General features: G+C 43.0%; 1 protein-coding gene across 2 annotated transcripts in view; it reads right to left on the bottom strand.

The window, feature by feature from the left end:
- LOC102186814 (nuclear body protein SP140-like protein) overlaps positions 4740-22947 on the bottom strand; it is a 93180-nt gene continuing 74972 nt past the window's right edge. Inside the window, exons 16-22 of one of the 2 annotated variants that reach the window (XM_013973246.2) lie at positions 21596-21738; positions 19046-19084; positions 13180-13295; positions 7512-7632; positions 7158-7229; positions 6505-6648; positions 4740-5032 (exon numbers count right to left, since the gene is read on the bottom strand). In XM_013973246.2, the coding sequence (XP_013828700.2) occupies positions 4931-5032; positions 6505-6648; positions 7158-7229; positions 7512-7632; positions 13180-13295; positions 19046-19084; positions 21596-21738 (737 nt within the window). In that variant the 3' untranslated portion in view covers positions 4740-4930. Of the gene's footprint in view, positions 5033-6504; positions 6649-7157; positions 7230-7511; positions 7633-13179; positions 13296-18024; positions 18591-19045; positions 19085-21595; positions 21739-22947 lie in introns of those variants that run through there. The other variant, XM_013973259.2, reaches the window with a different exon arrangement.

Genomic DNA, 22947 nt, shown 5'->3' on the forward strand with positions numbered 1-22947 from the left:
TCTGGTTGTTTTTGTAGTTTGTCTCTGTTCTTTTCTCTTTTAGTTTCTGTTTTTGTGATTTTATAATTTCCTTTAGTGGTGTATTTGTGTTTCTCTTTTTTGTGTATCTATTGTTGGCTGTTTATTTGTGGTTACTGTGATGTTCATCTGTGTTGACCTGTAATTACATCTACTTGCTTTAAATTGGTAGTAATTTAAGTTCAAACACATTCTAAAAGCAAGATAGTGCTCAAAGTCTTTCAAACTAGGCTTCAACAGTACATGAACTGAGAACTTCCAGATGTAGAAGCTGGGTTTAGAAAAGGAAGATGAAGGGATGACCCAGAGAGATGTTATGGGGAGGGAGGTGGGAGGGGGGTTCATGTTTGGGAACGCATGTAAGAATTAAAGATTTTAAAATTAAAAAAAAAATAATTAAAAAAAATAATAAAATAAAATGTATACAAAAAAAAGAAAAAGAGATCAAATTGATAACATTTGTTGGATCACAGAAAAAGCAAGGGAATTCCAAAAAAATCTACTTTTGCTTCATTGACTATGCTAAATCCTTTTACTGTGTGGATCACAACACACTGTGGAAAATTCTTGAAGAGACAGAAATACCAGACCACCTTACCTGCCTCCTTAGAAACCTGTATGCAGAACAAGAATCAACAGTTAGAACCCAACATGGAACAAAGGACTGGTTCCAAATTTGGAAAGGAGTACGTCAAGGCTGTATATCATCACCCTACTTATTTAACTGATATGCAGGCTACATCATGAGAAATGCAGGGCTGGATGGATCACAAGCTGGAATCAAGAATGCCAGGAGAAATATCAATAGCCTCAGATATGCTGATGGTACCACCCTAAAGGCAGAAAGCAAAGAGGAACTAAAGAGCCTTGAGATGAGGGTGAAAGAGAGGAGTGAAAAAGCTGGCTTAAAACTCAACATTCAAAATACTAAGATCATGGCATATCAGGTCCCACCACTTCATGGCAAATAGATCGGGAAACAATGGAAACAGTGACAGATTTTATTTTCTTGGGCTCCAAAAATCACTGCAGACTGTTACAGTAGCCATGAAATTAGAAGACCTTTGCTCCTTGGAAGAAAAGCTATGACAAACCTCGACATCGGAAAAGCAGAGACATCCCTTTGCTGACAGAGATCCATCTAATCAAAGCCATGGTTTTTCCAGTAGTCATGTACAGATGTGAGAGTTGGACTGTAAAGAGGGCTGATGCTTTCAAATTATGGTGCTGGAGAAGACTCTTGAGGGTCCCTTGAACAGCAAGGAGATCAAACCAGTCAATCCTAAAGGAAATCAACCCTGAATATTCATTGGAAGGACTGATGCTGAAGCTGAAGCTCCAATACTTTGATACCTGATGCAAAGAGCTGACTCATTGGAAAAGCCCCTGATTCTGGGAGAGATTGAGGGCAGGAGGAGACAATGGTAGAAGAGAATGAGATGGCTGGATAGCATCACTGACTCAATGGACATGGAACTGAGCAAACTCTAGGAAATAGTGAAGGACAGTGAAGCCTGGCGTGCTGCAGTCCATGGGGTTGCAAAGAGTCAGGCATAATTTAGCAACTGAACAACAGCAGTACATTCTAAAAGGTCTATATTTTTTTACTATCCCCATTTACTTTTTACATGTTATATGTTACACTTTCATGTTTATCCCTTAACTGTTTATTATAGCTATAGTTCATTTGACAATTTTTGGATTTTTCATCTTTATTTAGCTCATTTGAGTGGTTTATCCACAGTTTTTGCTAATAGGATTTTTTCTTTCCTTTAGATTTTTACTTAAGTTTGTAGTATTTTCTTTATATACTTAGAGAAGACCTTTTAAAATTTCTTTTAGGGTAGGTTTAGTATTGATTAACTCTTCTAGTTTTTGCTTGGGTTAAATTGGATTAAAAATTTACTGAGCATGGCTCTGCCCATCAGAACAAGATCCAGATTCCCCATATCAGTCTCTCCCATCAGGAAGCTTCCACAAGCTTCTTATTCTTAACCATCAGAGGGCAGACAGAATGAAAATCACAGTCACAGAAAACTAATGAGACTGACTGCATGGATCACAGCCTTGTCTAACTCAATGAAACCATGAGCCGTGCCGTGTAGGGCCACCCAAGGTGGACAGGTCATGGTGGAGAGTTCTGGCAAAATGTGGTCCACTGGAGAAGGGAATGGCAGACCACTTCAGTATTCCTGCCTTGAGAACCCCATGAACAGTATGAAAAGGCAAAAAGATATGACACTGAAAGAGGAACTCCCCAGGTCAGTAGGTGCCCAATATACTACTGGGGAAGAGTGGAGAAATAACTCCAGAAAGAATGAAGAGACAGAGCCAAAGCGAAAACAACACCCAGCTGTGGATGTGACTGGTGATGGAAGTAAAGCCTGATGCTGTAAAGAAGAGTATTGCATAGGAACCTGGAATGTTAGGTCTATGAATCAAGGTAAACTGGAAGTGGTCAAACAGGAGATGGCAAGAGTGAACGTCAACATTTTAGGAATCAGTGAACTAAAATGGACTGGAATGGGCAAATTTAATTCAGATGACCACTATAGTTACTACTGTGCGCAAGAATCCTTTGAAAGAAATGGAGTAGCCTTCATAGTCAACAAAAGAGTCTGAAATGCAGTACTTAGGTGCAATCTCAAAAATGACAGAATGATTTCTGTTCATTTCCAAGGCAAACCATTCAATGTCACAGTAATCCAAGTTCATGCCCCAACCAATAATGAAGAAAAAGCTAAAGCTGAACGTTCTGTGGTGACCTACAAGACCTTCTAGAACTAACACCAAAATAAAGGTGTCCTTTTCATTATAGGGGACTGGAATGCAAAAGCAGGAAGTCAAGAGATACCTGGAGTAAAAGGTACGTTTGGCCTTGGAGTACGAAATGAAGCAGGGCAAAGGCTACAGAGTTTTGCCGAGAGAATGCACTGGTCATAGCAAACACCCTCTTCCAACAACACAAGAGATGACTCTACACATGGACGTCACCAGATGGTCAACACCGAAATCAGATTGATTACATTCTCTGCAGCCAAAGGTGGAGAAGCTCTATACAGTCAGCAAAAACAAGATCAGGAGCTGACTGTGGTTCAGATTATGAACTCCTTATTGTAAAACTCAGACTTAAATCGAAGGAAGTAGAGAAATCCACTAGGCCATTCAGGTATGACCTAAATCAAATCCCTTGTGATTATACAGTGAAAGTGACACATAGATTCAAGGGATTAGATCTGATAGACAGACAATTAAAAGTTCTTCACAGCCTGAAGGACTATGGGTGGAGGTTTGCAACGTTGTACAGGAGGCTGTGATCAAAACCATCCCTCAAAAAAAGAAATGCAAAAAGGCAAAATGGTTGTCTGAGAAGGCCTTACAAATAGCTGAGAAAGGAAGAGAAGCAAAAGGCAAAGGAGACAAGGAAAGATTCTTCCATCTGAATGCAGAGTTCCAAAGAATTACTAGGAGAGATGAGAAAGCCTTCCTAAATGATCAATGAAGCACAAGCTGGAATCAAGATTGCCGGGAGAAATATCAATAACCTCAGATATGCAGATGACACTACCCTTATGGTAGAAAGTGAAGAGGAACTAAAGAGCCACTTGTAGAAAGTGAAAGAGAAGAGTGAAAAAGTTGCCTAAATCTCAACATTCAGAAAACTAAAATCATGGCATCCAGTCCCATCACTTCATGGCAAATAGATGGGGAAACAGTGGAAACAGTGACGTTTTATTTTTTGGGGTTCCATAATCACTGCAGATGGTGGCTGCAGCCATGAAATTAAAAGACACTTGCTCCGTGGAAGAAAAGTTAGGACCAACCTAGACAGCATATTAAAAATCAGAGACATTACTTTGCCAATAAATGTCCATCTAGTCAAGGCTATGGTTTTTCCAGTAGTCATGTATGGACATGAGAGTTGGACTATAAAGAAAGCTGAATGCTGAAGAATTGATGCTTTTGAACTGTGGTGTTGGAGAAGACTCTTGAGAGTCCCTTGGACTGCAAGGAGATCCAACCAGTCCATCCTAAAAGAAATCAGTCCTGAATATTCAATGGAAGGACTGATGTTGAAGCTGAAACTCCAATACTTTGGCCAGCTGATGTGAAGAACTGACTCATTGGAAAAGACCCTGATGCTGGGAAAGATTGAAGGCAGGAGAAGAAGGGGACGGCAGAGGATGAGACGGTTGGATGGCATCATCACCGACTTGATGGACATGAGTTTGAGTAAACTCTGGGAGTTGGCGATGGACAGGGAGGCCTGGTGTGCTGCCGTCCATGGGATCGTGAAGAGTTGGACACGACTGAGCAACTGAACTGAACTGAACTGAAAATAAGAAATGACTAAGTCCTCTGTGGGCTTCCCTGGTGGCTCAGTGGTAAAGAATCTGCCTGCCAATGCCCGAGACGCAGATCCGATCCCTGGATCAGGAAGATCCCCTGGAGGAGGAAACGGCAACCCACTCCAGTATTCTTGCTGGGAAATCCCATGGACAGAAGGAGCCTGGTGGGCTGTAGTCTATGGGGCAGCAAAGAGTCGGACACAATGACTAAACAATACCAACAAGTCTTGTGTGGGGAGGAGAAAAGAGAAAAGTTTACTTAAGAACCTAATAAAGATTTAAGTAAATGGAAGCACAAAATATGATCCTTTATAGAAAGACCTGACATTTTCCTTTGTGAATTTCACCCCTTATCACCCAGTAAAAGAATCTGAAAATTTTTAATTTTATTTAGAAAAATAAATGAGCAGGAATGTCAACAACAACAAGTTTGAAAAAGGAGTGTGTTATTTGCACAGAAGTGGGCAGATGGTCAGTGAGGCCACAGGTACAGTCTTATGCAGCTGCTGGAGGCTCTGAAGGGACAACTAGAAATGGGCTCCATTATAAAAGAATGGCTCAAACTAAGTGCTGTTTGTACTTATTTCCCGGATGCCAAAAATGTCTTTGAAATCGTTCTCAAATTGAGCCTCTAGTTGACGTCCCAGATTGATGAATTTATTGTTCTGAAAAAGCAAAGACAGAAATAGTAATAGTCATAGACTGCTAATGAGCTTAGACACCTGATGTTTCGGTTAATCCAGAGCTTTATTTTAGACTCCCAAATGTCAAGTGAGAATTGATCCAGTTGAGAGTAGCTTATGTCCCCTGATAGCTGGATTTTTTCTCTTTATCTGGAAGACGTAGGAGCAAAAATGGCACTGTATTGCAATCTAATTCTTCATCAGAAATTTTTTGATTAAAAAACAATTCTAGCTATTTGATTTTGAACATAGCCCATATTCCACGTGACAGTATGAAAGTACAGAAAGGTCTAAGGTAAGTTTATGGTGTCTTCCTTTATTATTCATTCCCACCCCTTGAGATAATCCTTATTAACTTTTAGATACAGCAGTAGGAAATGTGAATGTAAAAAGATCCAAGATTTTTAAATTTGAGAAAAGTGATCTGTTATCTTCCTTTAGAGGAGAGAAGCACAAGTTGCCTTTAAAACGTGCTTCTAGGGACATTCCTGATGGTCCAGTGGTTAAGACTTTGCTTTCCAATGCACGGTGTGTGGGTTTGATCCCTGGTTGGGGAACTAAGATCCTAGATGCCTTGAGGCCAAAAAATCAAAACACAAAACAGAAACAATATTGTAACAAATTCAATAAAAACTTTAAAAATGGTCAGTGTAAAAAAAATCAAAATATGAGCACCAAGGGCATGAGAGTTCTGTTTCCCATCCAGAAATGCTGGAAATAGGGAGATGCTCAGGTGTTGGGGGGAGGCCCCTGTACACACATTTCTGAGGGCCCAGATGCCAGAGGGCAAGTGCACAGCAGCAAACTGCACATGGACCTACGATGCCTCAGCATCCAGACTCCCCGGGATGGTCTCCAAGTCTGGGATGAATGAGGATAGAAGCCTAGGCCAATGGCAGGGACTTCTGAGGCACACACAGTACTGCCAGGTCCAATAAAAAAAAAGTACTTCCATTTCCTGTGGAAGGTCCTGGGTCTGCAGTCAACTTTTCCTTGGGCTTCCCAGGTGGCGCCTTGGTAAAGAATCCGTCTGTTGATGCAGGAGACACAAGAGTCACGGGTTTGATCCCTGGGTCGGGAAGATGCCCTGGCATAGGAAATGGCAACCCACTCCAGTATTCTTGCCTGGAAAATCCCATGGACAGAGGAGCCTGGCAGACTGTAGTCCATGGGGTCACAAAGAGTCAGACATGATTGAGCAGAGCACCAGTGTTCTTTATGGGCAAACTGAAGAAGGAAATATGGAGAAGTCAACTCTGAGGTCCAAGGGTAATGCTTCCAGCAATCCGTTCTGATCTGTTATTATGTTCCCTACCATTGCCCACAGGGCTTGTAGAAAACTGTCAGACTTTTTACCTGTGTGAGCTTGAGGGAAATTGTAACATTTACTTAATACAAGAAGTTGAAAGGCTAAATGACTTAACTGAAGAATAGAAGCAAGAAGAGCCACTTACCCTGTAAACTACCTTGTGGTTCTGGAAAATGAGACGCATGTCCCGCACAAAGCCCCACACTTGGTAGTACAAGGTCATCGTCAGCTTGTGCTTGATTTTATCTAACCATATGGGCTCCTCAAGGTCCTGAGAAGTGTTTCTAGTCTGTTGACAAAAGTGACACATGGTAGGCGTGGTTCCAAGTTTCCCTTCTATCGATGTCCACTGTTAAGGACTGAGTGCTTGTATCCCCCAAATTCATATGCTGAAATCCTCACCCCCAACTGTGATGGTCTTAGGAGGTGAGACCACTGGGAGATAATTAAGTAATTGTAAGGATGGGGCCCTCCAAATAGGATTAGTGCCTTTATACAAGGGATCCCAGGGACTTCTCTCTCCCTTTCCACCATATGAGGACAAGATGAGAAGTGGCTGTCTGCAACCTGAAAGAAAGCCCTCCCTATGGCCTGACCATGCTGGCACCCTGATCTTGACCTTTCAGCCTCCGGCCACCCAGTCTATGGTAGTTTGTTATAACAGCCTAAGCTTCTAAGGGCTCACTGAGCTGACTAAGACATCCACCAACAAGGTGAAGAAATTGGTAACGTGTGCCCATTGATTCACATCACAAATTTGACAAATAACAGTTTGCAGTTTTTGTTGCTGTTACTTACATAACGTGGTTCTGAGACAAAAAAGGAGCTTTTTGGAGAGCAGTAGACCTTCAAGAGGAGAAACTCACATTTCTGCCAAAGATAGATGAGATTTTTAAGTGATGAGCAGCTTGGAAAGAATGAGCTCTTACATAAGCTCAGATCAATGCACAACCCCCAAACCTGCAGACCTCCCAAAACAAACACAGAATGGGAATTTTCTGTGGCTTATGGAGTTTGGTGTCAGGTAGTGTGATCAGAACACATCAAGGCACAGCAGCTTGCCTTGGGCACTCTTCCTCATGCTCCCTGCAAGATGGTGCTCCTTCTCTTGTGTAAACAGAAAGGAGGGGGCTTAGGTACATTTCAACTCACCAACTGCTCTCTAGGCAGCATCCGCTTCTGCAAGATCTCAGATTCCTGATAAATTGGCTGGCTTTCTGGGCAACATTTTTTAAGATCCTTTATCTGGCAGAAGATGCAACTCCATGGGTTCCTGAGAGGTCAAATATAAGGTCAGCAAAGCCAGGTTCTCTGTGACTCAACCATTGTCTCCATAGCTGCTAAAGTCCTCTGTTCAGGAGTAACTGGTAGTTTCCACCTGTATACAACTTCTCTCTGACACCCTTCTGCACTGAAGCCCCATTTGGGCTCAGCTGCCAAAAACAGCTCTCCCATCAACAGTGGTAGAAGACTGATGGTCTAAGTGAAGTATCACAGTGGGTCAGGACTCTCATTCTCCTCAAAACTTAGGGTTCCTGTCTGAGCTACTGTGAGTTTGGTCATGAACTCTGCCTTTTAGAAGTAAGAACTGGAAATTGGTATATTAAGCACTGGAGTCTCGGGCCTTGATGATCCATCAACTCACAGTAAAAATAATGAAATCAGCCCTTCTTTTCAGCTTTGCTGAATAAGCACAGAGCATAAGCCATAAGCATAATTTTTTTTAGTCATTGCTATCTTTGTATCTAGAATCTACACTGCAGAAACTTCTTGGGAGGGAAATCTACCAAGAGAGGGCCAGATGTTTCTCATATGCCCCTAGATTTGCTCTCTACTCTCCTCTGGAGAACCTTGCTCTCTACAAGGTTCTCTGTCCCGGGGCACTCCTGATAATCTGAGAGGAAGAGAGAGTGATCCAACCTAGAGATGTCATTTAGCATCTCTCCTGGGCCTCCCCAGAGGTTGCTCAAGGGGACCCGTTACAGTGCCCATGGTGCAAGGGTGGCCTGCACTATACAGGAGCTCCACAGAAAAGTAAATTGTTCTACCTCTGCAGAATGCCCAGCTGCAGACATTTATGCTGAATTCCTGTCAGTTCAGTTCAGTTCAGTTGCTCATTGTGTCTTACTCATTGCGACCCCATGAACTACAGCACGCCAGGTCTCCATGTCCATCACCAACTCCCAGAGTTTACTCAAACTCATATCCATCAAGTCGGTGATGCCATCCAGCCATCTCATCCTTTGTCGTGTGCTTCTCCTCCCGCCTTCAATCTTTCCCAGTATCAGAGTCTTTTCCAATGAATCAGTTCTTCACATCAGGTGGCCAAAGTATTGGAGTTTCAGCTTCAACATCAGTCTTTCCAATGAATATTCAGGACTGATTTCCTTTAGGATGGACAGATTGGATCTCTTTGCAGTCCAAGGGACTCTCAAGAGTCTTCTCCAACACCACAGTTAAAAAGCATCAGTTCTGCGGTGCTCAGCTTTCTTCACAGTCCAACTCTCACATCCACACATGACCACTGGAAAAACCATAGCCTTGACTAGACGGACCTTTGTTGGCAAAGTAATGTCTCTGCTTTTTAATATGCTGTCTAGATTGGTCATAACTTTCCTACCAAGGAGTAAGCATCTTTTAATTTCATGGCTGCAATCACCATCTGCAGTGATTTTGGAGCCCAAGAAAATAAAGTCTGCCACTGTTTCCCCATCTATTTGCCATGATGTGATTGGACCAGATGCCATGATCTTAGTTTTCCGAATGTTGAGCTTTAAGCCAACATTTTCACTCTCATCTCACTTTCATCAAGAGGCTTTTTAGTTCTTCACTTTCTGCGATAAGGGTGGTGTCATCTGCATGTATAGGCTATTGATATTTCTCCTGGCAATCTTGATTTCAGCTTGTGCTTCATCCAGCCTGGCATTTCACATGATGTACTCTGCATATAAGTTAAACAAGCAAGGTGACAATATACAGCCTTGACGTACTCCTTTTCCTATTTGGAACCAATCTGTTGTTCCGTGTCCAGTTCTAACTGTTGCTTCCTGACCTGCATATAGGTTTCTCAAGAGGCAGGTCAGGTGGTCTGGTATTCCTATCTCTTTCAGAATTTTCCACAGTTTGCTGTGATCCATACAGTCAAAGGCTTTGGCATAATCAATAAAGCAGAAATAGACATTTTTCTGGAAGTCTTTTGCTTTTTCAATGATCCAGCAGATGTTGGCAATTTGATCTCTGGTTCCTCTGACTTTTCTAAAACCAACTTGAACATCTGGAAGTTCATGGTTCATGTATTGTTGAAGCCTTGCTTGGAGAATTTTCAGCATTACTTTACTAGCATGCGAGATGAGTGCAAATGTGCAGTAGTTTGAGCATTCTTTGGCATTGCCTCTCTTTGCTGAATTCCTGAGGTGGCACAATCTCTGGGAGATTCATGGGAGCAGATGAGCTACGTTAGACTCCTCCCGTTTTGCAGGAAAAGTGCTCTATCCTCATAGGGATGGACATAATCCTGGTAGAGATTCTCCTCCTTGGCCACAGGAATTCTACTACTTCTAGAATGCCTTCTCCTTCTATGTGTTATCTGACATATCATCACCTCTGACCAAAGATACAATTTATCACAAAGGATATGTAGCAGTGGATTCACACACACAGAATTCAGGCATCTTATCCTGAACCCTGAGATTCAAGATCAGCTGACCTGATAAAACTGAGATGATCATCTTCTGAAGGCTCAGAACAGTCCCAGCTTTGTCAGCTTTGTGATATTTCCATTTTGCTGTTGTTGATCAGTCGCTCAGTCTTGTCCAACTCTTTGCGACCCCTTGGACTGTTGCATGCTAGGCTCCTCTGTCCATCACTATCTCCCGGAGTTTTCTCAAACTCATGTTCATTGAATTGGTGATGCCATCCAACCAACTCATCCTCTGTCACCCCTTTCTCCTCCTGCCTTCAATCTTTCCCAGCATTAGGGTCTTTTTTAATGAATTGGCTCTTTGCATCAGGTGGCCAAAGTATTGGAGCTTCAGCTTCAGCATCAGTCCTTGCAATGAATATTCAGGACTGATTTCCTTTAGGATTGACTGGTTTGATCTCCTTTCAGTCCAAGGAACTCTCAGGAGTCTTTTCCAGTGCCATGATTCAAAAGGATCAATTCTTTGATGCTCAGTTTTCTTTACGGTTCAACTCTCACATCCATACATGATTAAAGGCAAAATAATAATTTTGACTATATGGACCTTTGTTAGCAAAGAGATGTCTCTGCTTTTTAATATGATGTCTAGGTTTGTCATAGCTTTTCCTCCAAGGAGCAAGCATCTTTTAATTTTGTGCCTGCAGTCATCCTCTATAGTGATTTTGGAGCCCAAGAAAATAAAATCTGTCACTATTTCCACTTTCCCCCCATCTATTTGACATGAAGTGATGGGACCAGATGCCATGATCTTAGTTTTATGAATGTTAGGTTTTAAGTCACCTTTTCCACTCTCTTCTTTCTTTACTTCCTCTTTGATTTCTGCCATTAGAGTGGTATCATCTGCATATCTGAGACTGTTGATATTTCTCCTAGTAATCTTGATTCCAGCTTGTGGTTTATCCAGTCCAGCATTTTCCATATGTACTGTTCATACAAGTTAAATAAAAAGAGTGACAATATACAACCTTGTAGGAATCCTTTCTCAATTTTAAACCAGTCAATTTTTCCATGTCCAGTTCTAACTGTTGCTTCTTGACTCCCATACAGGTTTCTCAGGAGACAGGTAAGGTGGTCTGGTATTCCCATCTCTTTGAGAATTTTCCAGTTTTTTTTTTTTTTTTTTGTGATCCACACAGTCAAAGGCTTTCATGTCATCAATGAAGTAGAAGTAAATGCTTTTTCCTGGAACTCTCTTGCTTTTCCCATGATCCAATGAATGTTGGCAACTTGATTTCTTTTTCCTCTGCCTTTTCTAAATCCAGCTTGTACATGTGGAAGTTCTTGATTCATGTACTGCTAAAGCCTAGCTTGAAGTATTTTGAGTGTTACCTTGCTAGCATGTGAAATGAGCACAATTGTACAGTAGTTTGAACATTCTTTGGCACTGGAATGAAAACTGACATTTTCCAGTCCTGTGGCCACTGCTGGATTTTCCAAATTTGTGGCCATGTTGAGTGCAGCAGTTTCACAGCATCATCTTTCAGGATTTGAAATAGCTCAACTGGAATTCCATCACCTCCACTAGCTTTGTTCATATTAATTCTTCCTAAGGCCCATTTGACTTCACACTCTAAGATATTTGGCTCTAGATGAGTGACCACACCATGGCAGTTATTTGGTCATTAAGATCTTTTTTTGTATAGTTCTTCTATGTATTCCTGCCACCTCTTTTTAATCTCTCCTCTTCTCTCTCTCCTCTTCCTCCTCACCATTTCTGTCCTTTATTGTGTCCAGCCTTGCATGAAATGTTCCCTTAATATCTCCAATTTATTTGAAGAAATCTCTAGTCTTTCCGCTCTATTGTTTTCCTCTATTTCTTTGCATTGTTCATTGAAGAAGACCTTCTTAGCCCTCATTGCTATTCTCTGAAACTCTGCTTTCAGTTGGGTATATCTTTCCCTTTCTCCTTTGCCTTTCACTTCTCTTCTTTCCCCAGCTGTTTGTAAGACCTCCTCAGACAACCATTTTGCCTTTTTGCATTTCTTTTTCTTTGGATGATTTTGGTCACTGCCTCCTGGATAGTGTTACAAACCTTTGTCTGTAGTTCTTTGTCCATAGTAGGCACTTTGCATACTGGATCTAATCCCTTGAATCAATTTGTCACCTCCACTGTATATTTGTAAGGGGTTTGATTTAGGTCATACCTGAACGGTCTAGTGGTTTTCCCTACTTTCTTCAATTTAAGCCCAAATTTATTCAGATGACCATTATATCTACCACTGTGAGCCAAATTCCCTTAGAAGAAATGGAGTGGGACTCATAGTCAATCAAAGGGTACAGAATACAATATTCGGTGCAATCTCAAAAACAACAGAATGTTCTTGGTTTGTTTCCAAAGCAAGCCATTCAATATCATAGTAATCCAAGTCTATGCCCCAACCCTTGGTGCCAAAGAATCTGAAGCTGATTTGTTCTATTAAGACCTACAACATCTAGAATGAACACCAAAAAGGGGTGTCCTTTTCATCATAGTGGATTGGAATGCAAAATCAGGAAGTCAAGAGATACCCAGAATAACAGGCAAGTTTGGTCTTGGAGTACAAAATGAAGACAGCAAAGCCTAACAGCTTTGTCAAGAGAACATGCTGGTCAAAGCAAACACCCCTTTCCAACAACCCAGGAGATGACTGCACCCAGACATCACCAGATGGTCAATACTGAAATCAGATTATGTTCTTTGAAGCCAAAGATGGAGAAGCTCCTATTATATTCTCAGCAAAAGCAAGAGCTGGAGCTGACTGTGGCTCAGATCATCAGTTCTTTATTGCAAAATTCAGCCTCAGATTGATATTTCCATAGCAGGTGGTATATGTTTTAAACCAGCAACTAATATAGAGCGTCATCACCCCATCAAAATGCATGGGTTCGGGAATCAAGAGAAGGAAGTGAGGGTTATTCCTTTCTCTATTATACCTAATCACCACTTGAAGAGTTTTCTTCTCATTAACCTACTGCTACTAGCACTGTTAAACAGCTATGTATCTTCTTTCTGAATCCAGATACATAAAGACTCTGCTTCTGAGTCAAGACACATACAATAAGAGACAACTTTTCAGTCTGAGTGTGCATGATGGGAGAAACATAAGAAGGAAGGGCAGGAGGGGGCCGGGTCTCACTCACTTGGTAGCAAGTTTAGGTGGAATGTGGCAGTTCCCATGAAAGAACCTTGGACACGTATCACAGGGTAACAGCTCTTTCTCTCTACTGCACACCTCGCATTTATTTGAGTCTTCTCGCTAGAAGGGGAAATGATATAGACATCACTGGGATCAGCCAGACTCTGGAAAGTCAACCCTGTGGTTGGCACTGTAGACACACAGCCTTTACTTGTACCCAGGCGATAATTGGAAACCATTCTCAAAATGGTTTACAAGAGGTCAGGGAGAAGACAGTCTGGTCTGCAGTGACGTTCAGGAGGAAGTGGCTGTGTGTTAAACTTTCAAAGTTTTCTTTATAGAGACAGATATTCTGACAAGTCTTTCAACAACCACAAAAAAGGATAAATTAAAGATAATCTGAGAAATGTATTATTCTGAAGGCAAATCTGTCTCAGGAATACAGCGTCTCATCCAGCTGTCTACACTGCATCGTTCACAGTGACTCACTGAAGAGTGATTTACTGAAATTTTTTTTTTTGTCTTTTGGCCGTGTTGCACGGCGTGTGGGAATCTTAGTTCTCTGCCCAGGGGCTGAACCTGCACCGTCTGCACTGGTAGCAGTGTTATAACCATTGGGCCGCCGGGAAAGTCCCTACTGAGACTTACATGCTAGGATAAACATCTGAGAGATCACTGCATCCCATTTTCCTTGCTGTCAGTTCTCTGTGAATTGAAGGACCTGGGGAGGCATTCCTGGGCTATGGATTTTGTGCTGGAGAGCCCCTGAACCTGCAACAATGCCTCTGGTTGGAAAGACGATGGGCACAGATAATCAGGTGTATGCCAGGGCCGACAGACCTCTCCAGTTCTGAAGCCTAGGGAAAGCCATCCCAGGACTCAGCTTGGCATCTAGGTGTGGAGGTGCCATCTCTCAATGGCTGGGAACTGTGGCAATGGCAACCACTGGAGTTGAAGGCCAAGGTCTTACCCTAATTTTTTGAGCCCATGGAAGACCTGGTGCTTTGCCTGTGTAAGGAAGATGGAAGGGCCCACAAAGTCAATTGGTGAGGGACTTTTCACCAGGCTCAACATGTGGGGGCTTTAGCCAGATTTTCTTTCATTCAGTGACATACTAAAGGGCTGGGATGGAGTGGGAGGTGAGAGGGAAGGTCAAGACAGAGGGGACATGTGTATACCTACGGCTGACATATACAGACCTATGACTGACTCATGCTGATGTATGGCAGAAACTAACACAATACTGTAAAGCAATTATCCTTCAATTAAAAATAAATAAAATTTATTTTTAAAAAGAAAAATATGGACAGTGTGTGCATCTAAGTATCGTGGAGTAACAAGCAGCACATGTTAGAACTACAGAATTTATGGGGACTTCCCTGGCACCCTAGTGGTTAAGACTTCCCCTTCCAATGCAGTGGGTGCAGGTTCAATCCCTGGTTGAGGAACTAAGCTCCCATATGCCTCACGGTCAAAAAACCAAAACATAAGACAGAAGCAATATTGTAACAAACTCAATAAAGACTTTAAAAATGGTCCACATAAAAAAAAATCTTAAAAAAAAACCCTATAGAATTTATAGATCAAAATAAGAATGATCAAGGAAGGAGCCCATTGGTGGGCAAGAAGAATTAAATTTCTTCCTTTTTATTTTTGGTGATAATCTATGTGGCAATAACATGTGAATCTCTATATACTATGATTTCTATGTATGAGGGTCATGGGTCTGTTCTGCAGAAAGGCCCAGAGAATGGGCACCTGAATGGGTCCCTCTCCTGGGCCACCTGAGTGGAAAGATAACCGTGTGGTGAGAAACAGTTCATCTAGTGGATAGCAGCTCTTCATTCAGATGAAGCCACCCTTTTTACACCACCGGCTAGAAGAAGAAATTCACACGACAGTGCTTGCATGACAGTCTAGGTACAAAACAGTCACAGATTTGGGGACCGGCCAGCCTGGTGATGGGTAGCTGGGACTCTGGTGGGTGTTGAGGAAGTGGGGAGGTGGTGGGGAGGGCCATTCAGCTCTTCCTTCTAGAAACACTCTTTATGCTTTGTTCCATGACACTCCATTCTCTTTGATTTTTCTAACATGTTTCTTCTTTCTCTTCAGCTTCCAAACCTGGAATGTTGGAATTCTGTAGGCCTATTTTCCTCTCCTGCTGCTGCTGCTGCTGCTAAGTCACTTCAGTCGTGTCCGACTCTGTGCGACCCCATAGACGGCAGCCCACCAGGCTCCCCCGTCCCTGGGATTCTTCAGGCAAGAACACTGGAGTGAGCTGCCATTTCCTTCTCCAATGCATGAAAGTGAAAAGTGAAAATGAAGTCTCCCAGTCGTGTCCGACTCTTAGCGACCCCATGGACTGCAGTCCACCAGGCTCCCCCATCCATGGGATTTTCCAGGCAAGAGTACTGGAGTGGGGTACAATTTCCTCTCCTAGATGACCACAACTACTCCCATGACCTACCACATTCATCCCTGGGCTTTCAGACCTGTGCCTCTGGTCTCCTGGTCTTCTTTTGAGTACCCAAGCATCCAAATGCTACTTTTTTTTTTTATCATAAAATTATATGTCTTTCATTATGTCTAAAACCCATTGTGCCCCAGACCACAGTACTTGTCTTTCTGTCTTGAATGTGCTCCTCTTCTGGTGCCCTTCATCTCATTAAGAACCCAGGAGACTGGAAGTGAACATGGATTCCTTCCCTTACCCCATCCCAGACATCCAACCCATTACCAGTCCTGCTGATCTGAATTTTTAAATACATGTCATTCTCAGTGCTTCTGTGAGGTCTGTTGCTACAAGAATGCAGAGCCTCTACTTATAGTATTATGAGCCAAAGCAAAATGGCCTGATATTTCCAAAGCATAACAGTCAGAATATTATCCTTGAGCCCAATGAGCTGAGGTGAATTGGAACACATGTTGATCGGTAGATTCTTTGCATCTATAATTTTAATATAAGAAAAAGAGACACAAAGTGCACACATAGGAAATTCTAGGCTGCAAGGCATATCTTGAGCATGGGCTCCCTGTCAATAGCAGGGCTTGAGGAATGGCCTGTTAGGGAGCTCCTTGGGGACATCCCTACCTGTGTTTGAGACGTCCTGACTTAGGACCGTGTAACTGCATTTCCTTCTTCTCACCCTCAAGGATGCTGACCACTATTTTTAGGCTACTGAGTCAGGCTTTCTTATGCCATTTGGGTGCTAAGAAGACACAAGCAGCAGAAGCCAAGGGGCTAGAGAGGGAAGAGATGCTGTAGAGAGACCCTTCAAGAACTGAGGCGGTGACACCTTTGAGCTGTAAGCCCAGAGGAAACCAAGAGAAGGCACCCGTGATGAAGGGTGGGAGAAGATCAACTAATGGATTAACCCAGACCGAACTACCCTTGACCCCCTAGGACTAGGGCTTCCCCAGTGGCTTAGTGGTAAAGAATCTGCTGGCCAATGCAGGAGCCAAGGAGACACGGGTTTGATCCCATGATCAGGAAGATCCCCTGGAGGAGGAAATGGCAACCCACCCCAGTATGCTTGCCTGGGATGATCCCACCGGCAGGGAGGCCAGGTGGGCTGTCGTCCATGGGGTTGCAACAAGACGGACACAACTGAGCATGCATGCATAGCCTAGCATTCACTCCCTAGGACCAGGTGGAAGCATTGGTCTTAATGAACAGTGCAAATAGCATCTGTTTCTCCAGAAAACCCAGTGGATGCAGATCCTAGTTACTGAATCTCTAGCATATAGTCAGTGGAGCAGGTATCCCCAGAAACCAGCTTTGTGAAGATCATGACTTCCTGGTTTGGCAGAGATGGCCAAGGTTACCTCTGCTGGAAGTTAGGAAAATGGAAGCTGTTCTATTTCCTCTTTTTCACCTCATAGCTTCTCTCTCACACACTGTCTTGGAGAGGAAGACATCAACTATCTGACGCCTTCCCCAGAATCCACACAACACAGACAGTGCTGGTCCATGATTGTCACACGTTACTTTGAAGGAGAGAATTTGCCTTCATCAGTGGCACTAAGGTCTGCACTAACCCCTCTGATGGGGTTGAAGGGCAACTCCACAAATAAAAAGATTTTCCAAGTTAGCAGCCTCTTCTACAGGGCACCTCCGCTTCCCAATCACTCTATTCTTTGAAGTGTCATCTCCATGAAGGAAATAAAATTTACCTTGAAAACAGACCCCCTGAGGCAGGACTCAGTGTCAGTGGCTGTGTGCATGTGAAGAAGAGGTTTTGTTTTGTTTTTGCTTTACCAGGTGACATATGGCTGTATATTCGTTCTGAAGGGGATGTCTACATTAGGTCTATACTAGGTCAGCTGGAGTGACCATGAGATGTTTCCATTTTGCTCAATCTTTATTTCATTAAAGCCAGAACCCAGAAAAGCCAATGAAAATACAGTCAGTGTTGCAAAAGCAACCATCATTAAACACACTTTTTTTGTGCCTTCCCAAATCATGCTTTTCCACCTCTAGCTCCATCTTTTATGTCTAATTTTAAGACAGTATACCCACTGCAGTGGCTTATATGGGAAAAGAATTTTTAAAAAAAGAGTGGATATATGTATATACATAACTGACTCACTTTGCTGTATACCTGAAACTAATACAACCTTCAAGTCGACTGTACTCCAATAAACACTTTTTTAAGAAAGACAGTACAGAAACTCGCCTACCTCCTAATGAGCTCCACTCCGAGAGCATAATGAAAGTCCAATCTGTTGGTTAGTCCAACAAAGTTAGCCTAGGTACCCAGCTAACACAATCAACTCTATGATACTGTACTGTAATAAACTTGTCACTTTTCACACAAATAATACAGAAAAAGCAAACAAACACAAAGAGTGAAGAAAACATTTTTAATGTACAGTTAGAGTACCTTGAGAAGTGCAGGAGTACAGTACAACAGCTGGCATTGCGTGAACAGGCAAGGAGGGTTACTGACTGGAGGAGGGACAGGAGGTGGAAGACGGCAGAGCTGAAGGATCGTCGGCAATAGGAGATGGAGGGCAAGCTGCAATTTCACTCATGCCTGACATTGATGACACAGGTTCCAGTTCTTTGCTGGATTCAACTCTGTCTACTCGCTTTAAAAAATGATCCAGTGATGTCTGGGTAGAGGCTCTGTTTTTCCCATCATGGATGATACGGTAGCACCGGACTGCACTCTGAACGGCTGCAACAACCTTCATGTTCCGTTCTACGTCCGAGTCCTGTGCCTCAGACACTAAGGCTGCCTCTTCAGATAAACAAAATCCCCTTGCCATGTCCTGCCTCCTGAGTCTCTTCAGTTCTGCAGTTGCTTCCTCTTGTTTCTTTTCATCCTTCCTCTGGGCCTCCAGTTCCTGGAGTTTCTTAGCCATACCAGCTACATCACTGCTGCTTTTACAGTTGCTTCCAGACATCCTGGACTAGAAATAAAGATACTGTACCACTGTGTTCTATACTGCACTGTACAGTAAAGTACTCAAAGGCCCAATCAGCTGTGGAGGATTCACATACACGACAATGCAAGCCAGACACGTGAACTAACGTGATTGAACACGCGAACGCACGTTCGCATCTTTGAAAGCTTGCAAATTTAACGTTCCTATACAGGGGACTTACTCATCTATTTTTCTAAAACAAATGTAGAAGGTCAGTTCTGCCTTGTTGTCTATTTTTAAGGATCATCTCCACCCTCTATCTCAAATATTTTAAAACTCAAAGGAGTCCCAGCTTCACACACATAAATGTTTGGAAGTAGCAAAAACTCCATACTATAAAGTCAAGCTTCATCATAATTGGTTAATTTAGAAACTATGAAATAAAGCCAGAGAGACAGAAAATCAACAATATGGTAGGTGAGACAGAAGCTAATAGTTACCTTTTTCCTTTTTCTTGATGGGTTTGGTAGGAACCCTTCCTGAAAGAAAAATGAGATTCATGCTGCGATGGGTCCTTGTTTCTACTTTGTGAGCTCAGTAATTCCAACTGCCTTTCACTCATGTGCCACTCTCAACACAAGTTCAAGGGATCTTCATGGGAAATAACCTCCCTCCCCAAGTCTGTAATGCATTGCTCTCTGTCACCCAGCCTCAGATTTGAAGTCAGCTTTAGAAACTGCATCCTCACTCTTGCTCTCCTCATAAAGTCTTGCCAGAATTTCCTTTACAACCGCTTCCTTCCCATCCCCCAGTATCCCTCTAAATTATTTATTTATACCTCGAGTACTATAGGTACTCCATTGGTACATACCTAGTGAGTGATTGACAGGTGGCAGGCCTTATCAGTGGCCTTGGACACACACTCTCTTTGGGGAGACAAGTGGGAAAAAGCTGGCACAGAATTGGTAAGAATGATAAAGTTTTAACTGTGCTCTCAGAATATTTCAGGATCCAGAGATGGGTAAGTATAGTAGGCTAAATAAAGTCCGTTGTTCCCCACACTCCCCCATCCCCACCAAGATGTTCACATCCCAATCCCCAGACCCATGAATGTGCTAAGTTATACAGTAAAAGGGACTTTGGCCCCTAGTAGAGGGGACAGGAGGACCAGAGTCAGTAGTGGGAGATGTGATGGCAGAACAAGAGCTGGAGTGGTGTGAGGAAGGGGCCGCAAGCCAAGGAATGAAGGCTGCTTCCAAAAGCTGAAAAAAGCAAGGGGCAGATTCTCCCTGGAAGGCTCCAGGAGGAACCAGCCCTGCTGAACCTTGACTTGAGTCCTGTGAAACTGATCTCATGCTTCTGGTTGGCAGAACTGTGTGATAATAGATTTACGTTGTCTTAAGGCACTAAGTTTGTGGGAAATTGTTACCGCTGCAACAGGAAGCAAGCTCAGGGAATTTCCAAGGACTCCAGCAGAGTGTGCTGTTTGAGCTGGGCCTTGCAGGGTGAGTGGGGTTGATCAGGTGGAAAGGTGATGGAGGTCATTTGACGTCTCCGTGGGTTAAAGTTCCCCACCCTGTAATCTACCTTGCATTCCCTGATCAGATTCTTACCTCTACAACACTCTTTCAACTTAGTCAGTCCCGAACCCAAACCCCTCACAACTGCCCCATGATTAAATGAAAGGCTCAGTCTTCTGCCTTGGGCCTCAAGGCCTCTACAGTCAGCCCTGTTCATGTAGGAAGCCTTAGCACTCACAACTTCTTGACAAATCATACCATCCTTTCTATGCAGAATTTCTCAGTCCTACCTTTTTGCTTGTTGGAACTAGTCTTCTTTTAAGACCTAGCTCAGTGCAAACTGTTCCGTGAAACTGGCCTCAACTTCAAAGACAGAAACCACCTTCCCTCCCCTGAGCTACTGTGTCTCTTCTTGCCAGCTTTATCCTCCCCATGAGCTGTGCCGTCCTGTGCTTATAAATGAGTAGTTGCCTTCCTGGTTAGGGCCTGGGGGCCGCACTTTACAGTCCCTGTGGCTTTAGACGTATTCAATAACTATCTTCTCATCAGTAGACTGGCACAAGGAAGGACCATCTGGGGCATGTGGTACAGAGCCAGGAGGCACGAGTTCATCTGTAACAGAGATCTGGCCTGTTTTGTTCACATCAGGGGCTGATATGAGGATCAAAGAGATATTTAATTTTAAAATATCCTTTTTCAAGAATGAACTTCATAAATCTATCTAGAAAACACTCATTCTGATGCATTATTTTCAGATACACAGTTCTATTATTGTTATTTTAACATTCCCCCGACAAAGCCTAAGATCTTCCCCCGCCAAATTAAATTTATTAAATTTAATTTACTCTCCTGTGACCAAATTATACAATGGCAATTATTAGTGGCAGCGCCAAGGTCACAATTTTTACTGTTCTACCTCCAAAATTGTAAGAGTTTGAATACTACTCAGCCATAGAAAAGAACAAAATTTTGCCATTTGCAGCCACATACATGGACTTGAAGGGCATTATGCTAAGTAAGCGAATGTCAGACAGAGAAAGACAAATGTAAGCATGGCATCACTTACATGTAGAATCTAAATATATATATATATATATATAAAACATTGTAAATATAACATAAAAAAAGCAGACTCAGAGATATAGAGAACAAACCAGTGGTTAACAGTGAAGTGGGGAGAGGAACAACATAGAAGTAGGGAAGTGGGAGATACAACTAGCGGGTATAAGACAGGCTCAAGGATGTATTGTACAATGCGGGGAATATAGCCAATATTTTGTAATAATTGGAAGTGGAAAGTAACTTTTAAAAATTGAATAAAAAATTTAAAAATTTAAGTGTAAAAGTTTACACACTTAGAGAATTGAGTTGTAATGAAAACCAGCGAAGATAGCACTCACATGAACTATTAGGGGTAATATATGCATTGTGACCTAGGCATGGTGATTTTCTGGAAGTGTCCTGCTAAAGCTTGAAACCAGTGACCCATGGCACAAAACCCTTGATGGCAGCGCTCTGATGCTAGAATACCTGAATCAAGTTTTTCAGGGGCCATCCCCCGCAGCGCACACTCTGCTTCCAGTTCTTGGAGGCTTTGCGGCCTCCTTCATCTTCAAACTCCTTGAGGGTGAACCACTTTCCATTTTTATCCTTTATACACTTTTCTGAGGAGCCTGTGAGACCAAGACAAGGTGAGCTCCCTTTCTTGCCAGGGCATACACCGGCCTGTGAGAACCCCAAGACTTGACCTCCCACCACATGAATCTGGGCCACCCGTTTTGGGTTCAGAATCGGCAACAGGAGAGCAGAGTCCCCTCTTGAGAGGGACCCAGAGCAGTCTGAAAGGCAAGGGTAGGAGCCAGCTTCCTGTCCAGTGTGCATACTTTGACCTTCATGCAATGAGAAGGACAGTAATTACTACCCAGGAGCACGTTCTAACTCACTTCAGTCGTGTCCGACTCTTTGGGACCTATGGACTGCAGCCTGCCAAGCTCCCCTGTCCATGGGATTCTCCAGGCAAGAATACTGGAGTGGGTTGCCATTCCCTCCTCCAGGGGATCTTTCCAACTCAGGGATCGAACCCTCATCTCTATGTCTCCTGCATTGGCAGGCAGGTTCTTTACCACCAGTGCCACCTGGGAAGCCCCCAGTTACTACCCACATTTACATAAAAAAGTATTATGTCCAAAAGAGAAAAAAAATGAATGAATCTAAACATGAGTAGGGAAGATTCTTTCTCTTCCCTTCTCTGAGACCTGAGATAGAACCAGGCTGAGCTTCTGAGGGGGCAAGTCAGGTCACACGGGGGTCACCACAGCTACATCTGCCTTCTCTTGTACAAAATTGATCATTTCAGCTCACGGCAAGCAACTTTTTCTCATATTTTGAACTCAAGCTATTTTATGTTAAAAGAAATTAGAAAATGCTATAAAGTGGGAAAAGTTATATTATATATGTGCTATGGCCACCTGATATGAAGAACTGACTCATTAGAAAAGACCCTGATACTGGGAAAGATTGAAGAGGGGAGGAGAAGGGGACAACAGAGGATGAGATGGTTGGATGGCATCACTGACTCAATGGACGTGAGTCTGAGTGAACTCTGGGAGTGGGTGATGGACAGGGAGGCCTGGCGTGCTGCAGTCCATGGGGTTGCAAAGAGTCGGACGCAACTGAGTGACTGAACTGATCTGATATAGTCATTAGGCAAACATTTATATATGGACTTCCCTGGTGGTTCAGACGGTAAAGAATCTGCCTGCAATGAGGGAGACCTAGGTCTGATCCCGGGGTCAGGAAGATTCTGTGGAGAAGGGAATGGTTTACCTACCTTGCCTGATGAATCCCACAGACAGTGGAACCTGTCAGGCTACCAGTCCATA

The sequence above is a fragment of the Capra hircus genome, chromosome 2 (genome assembly GCF_001704415.2).
Source record: "Capra hircus breed San Clemente chromosome 2, ASM170441v1, whole genome shotgun sequence".
Taxonomy (NCBI): Eukaryota; Metazoa; Chordata; class Mammalia; order Artiodactyla; family Bovidae; genus Capra; species Capra hircus.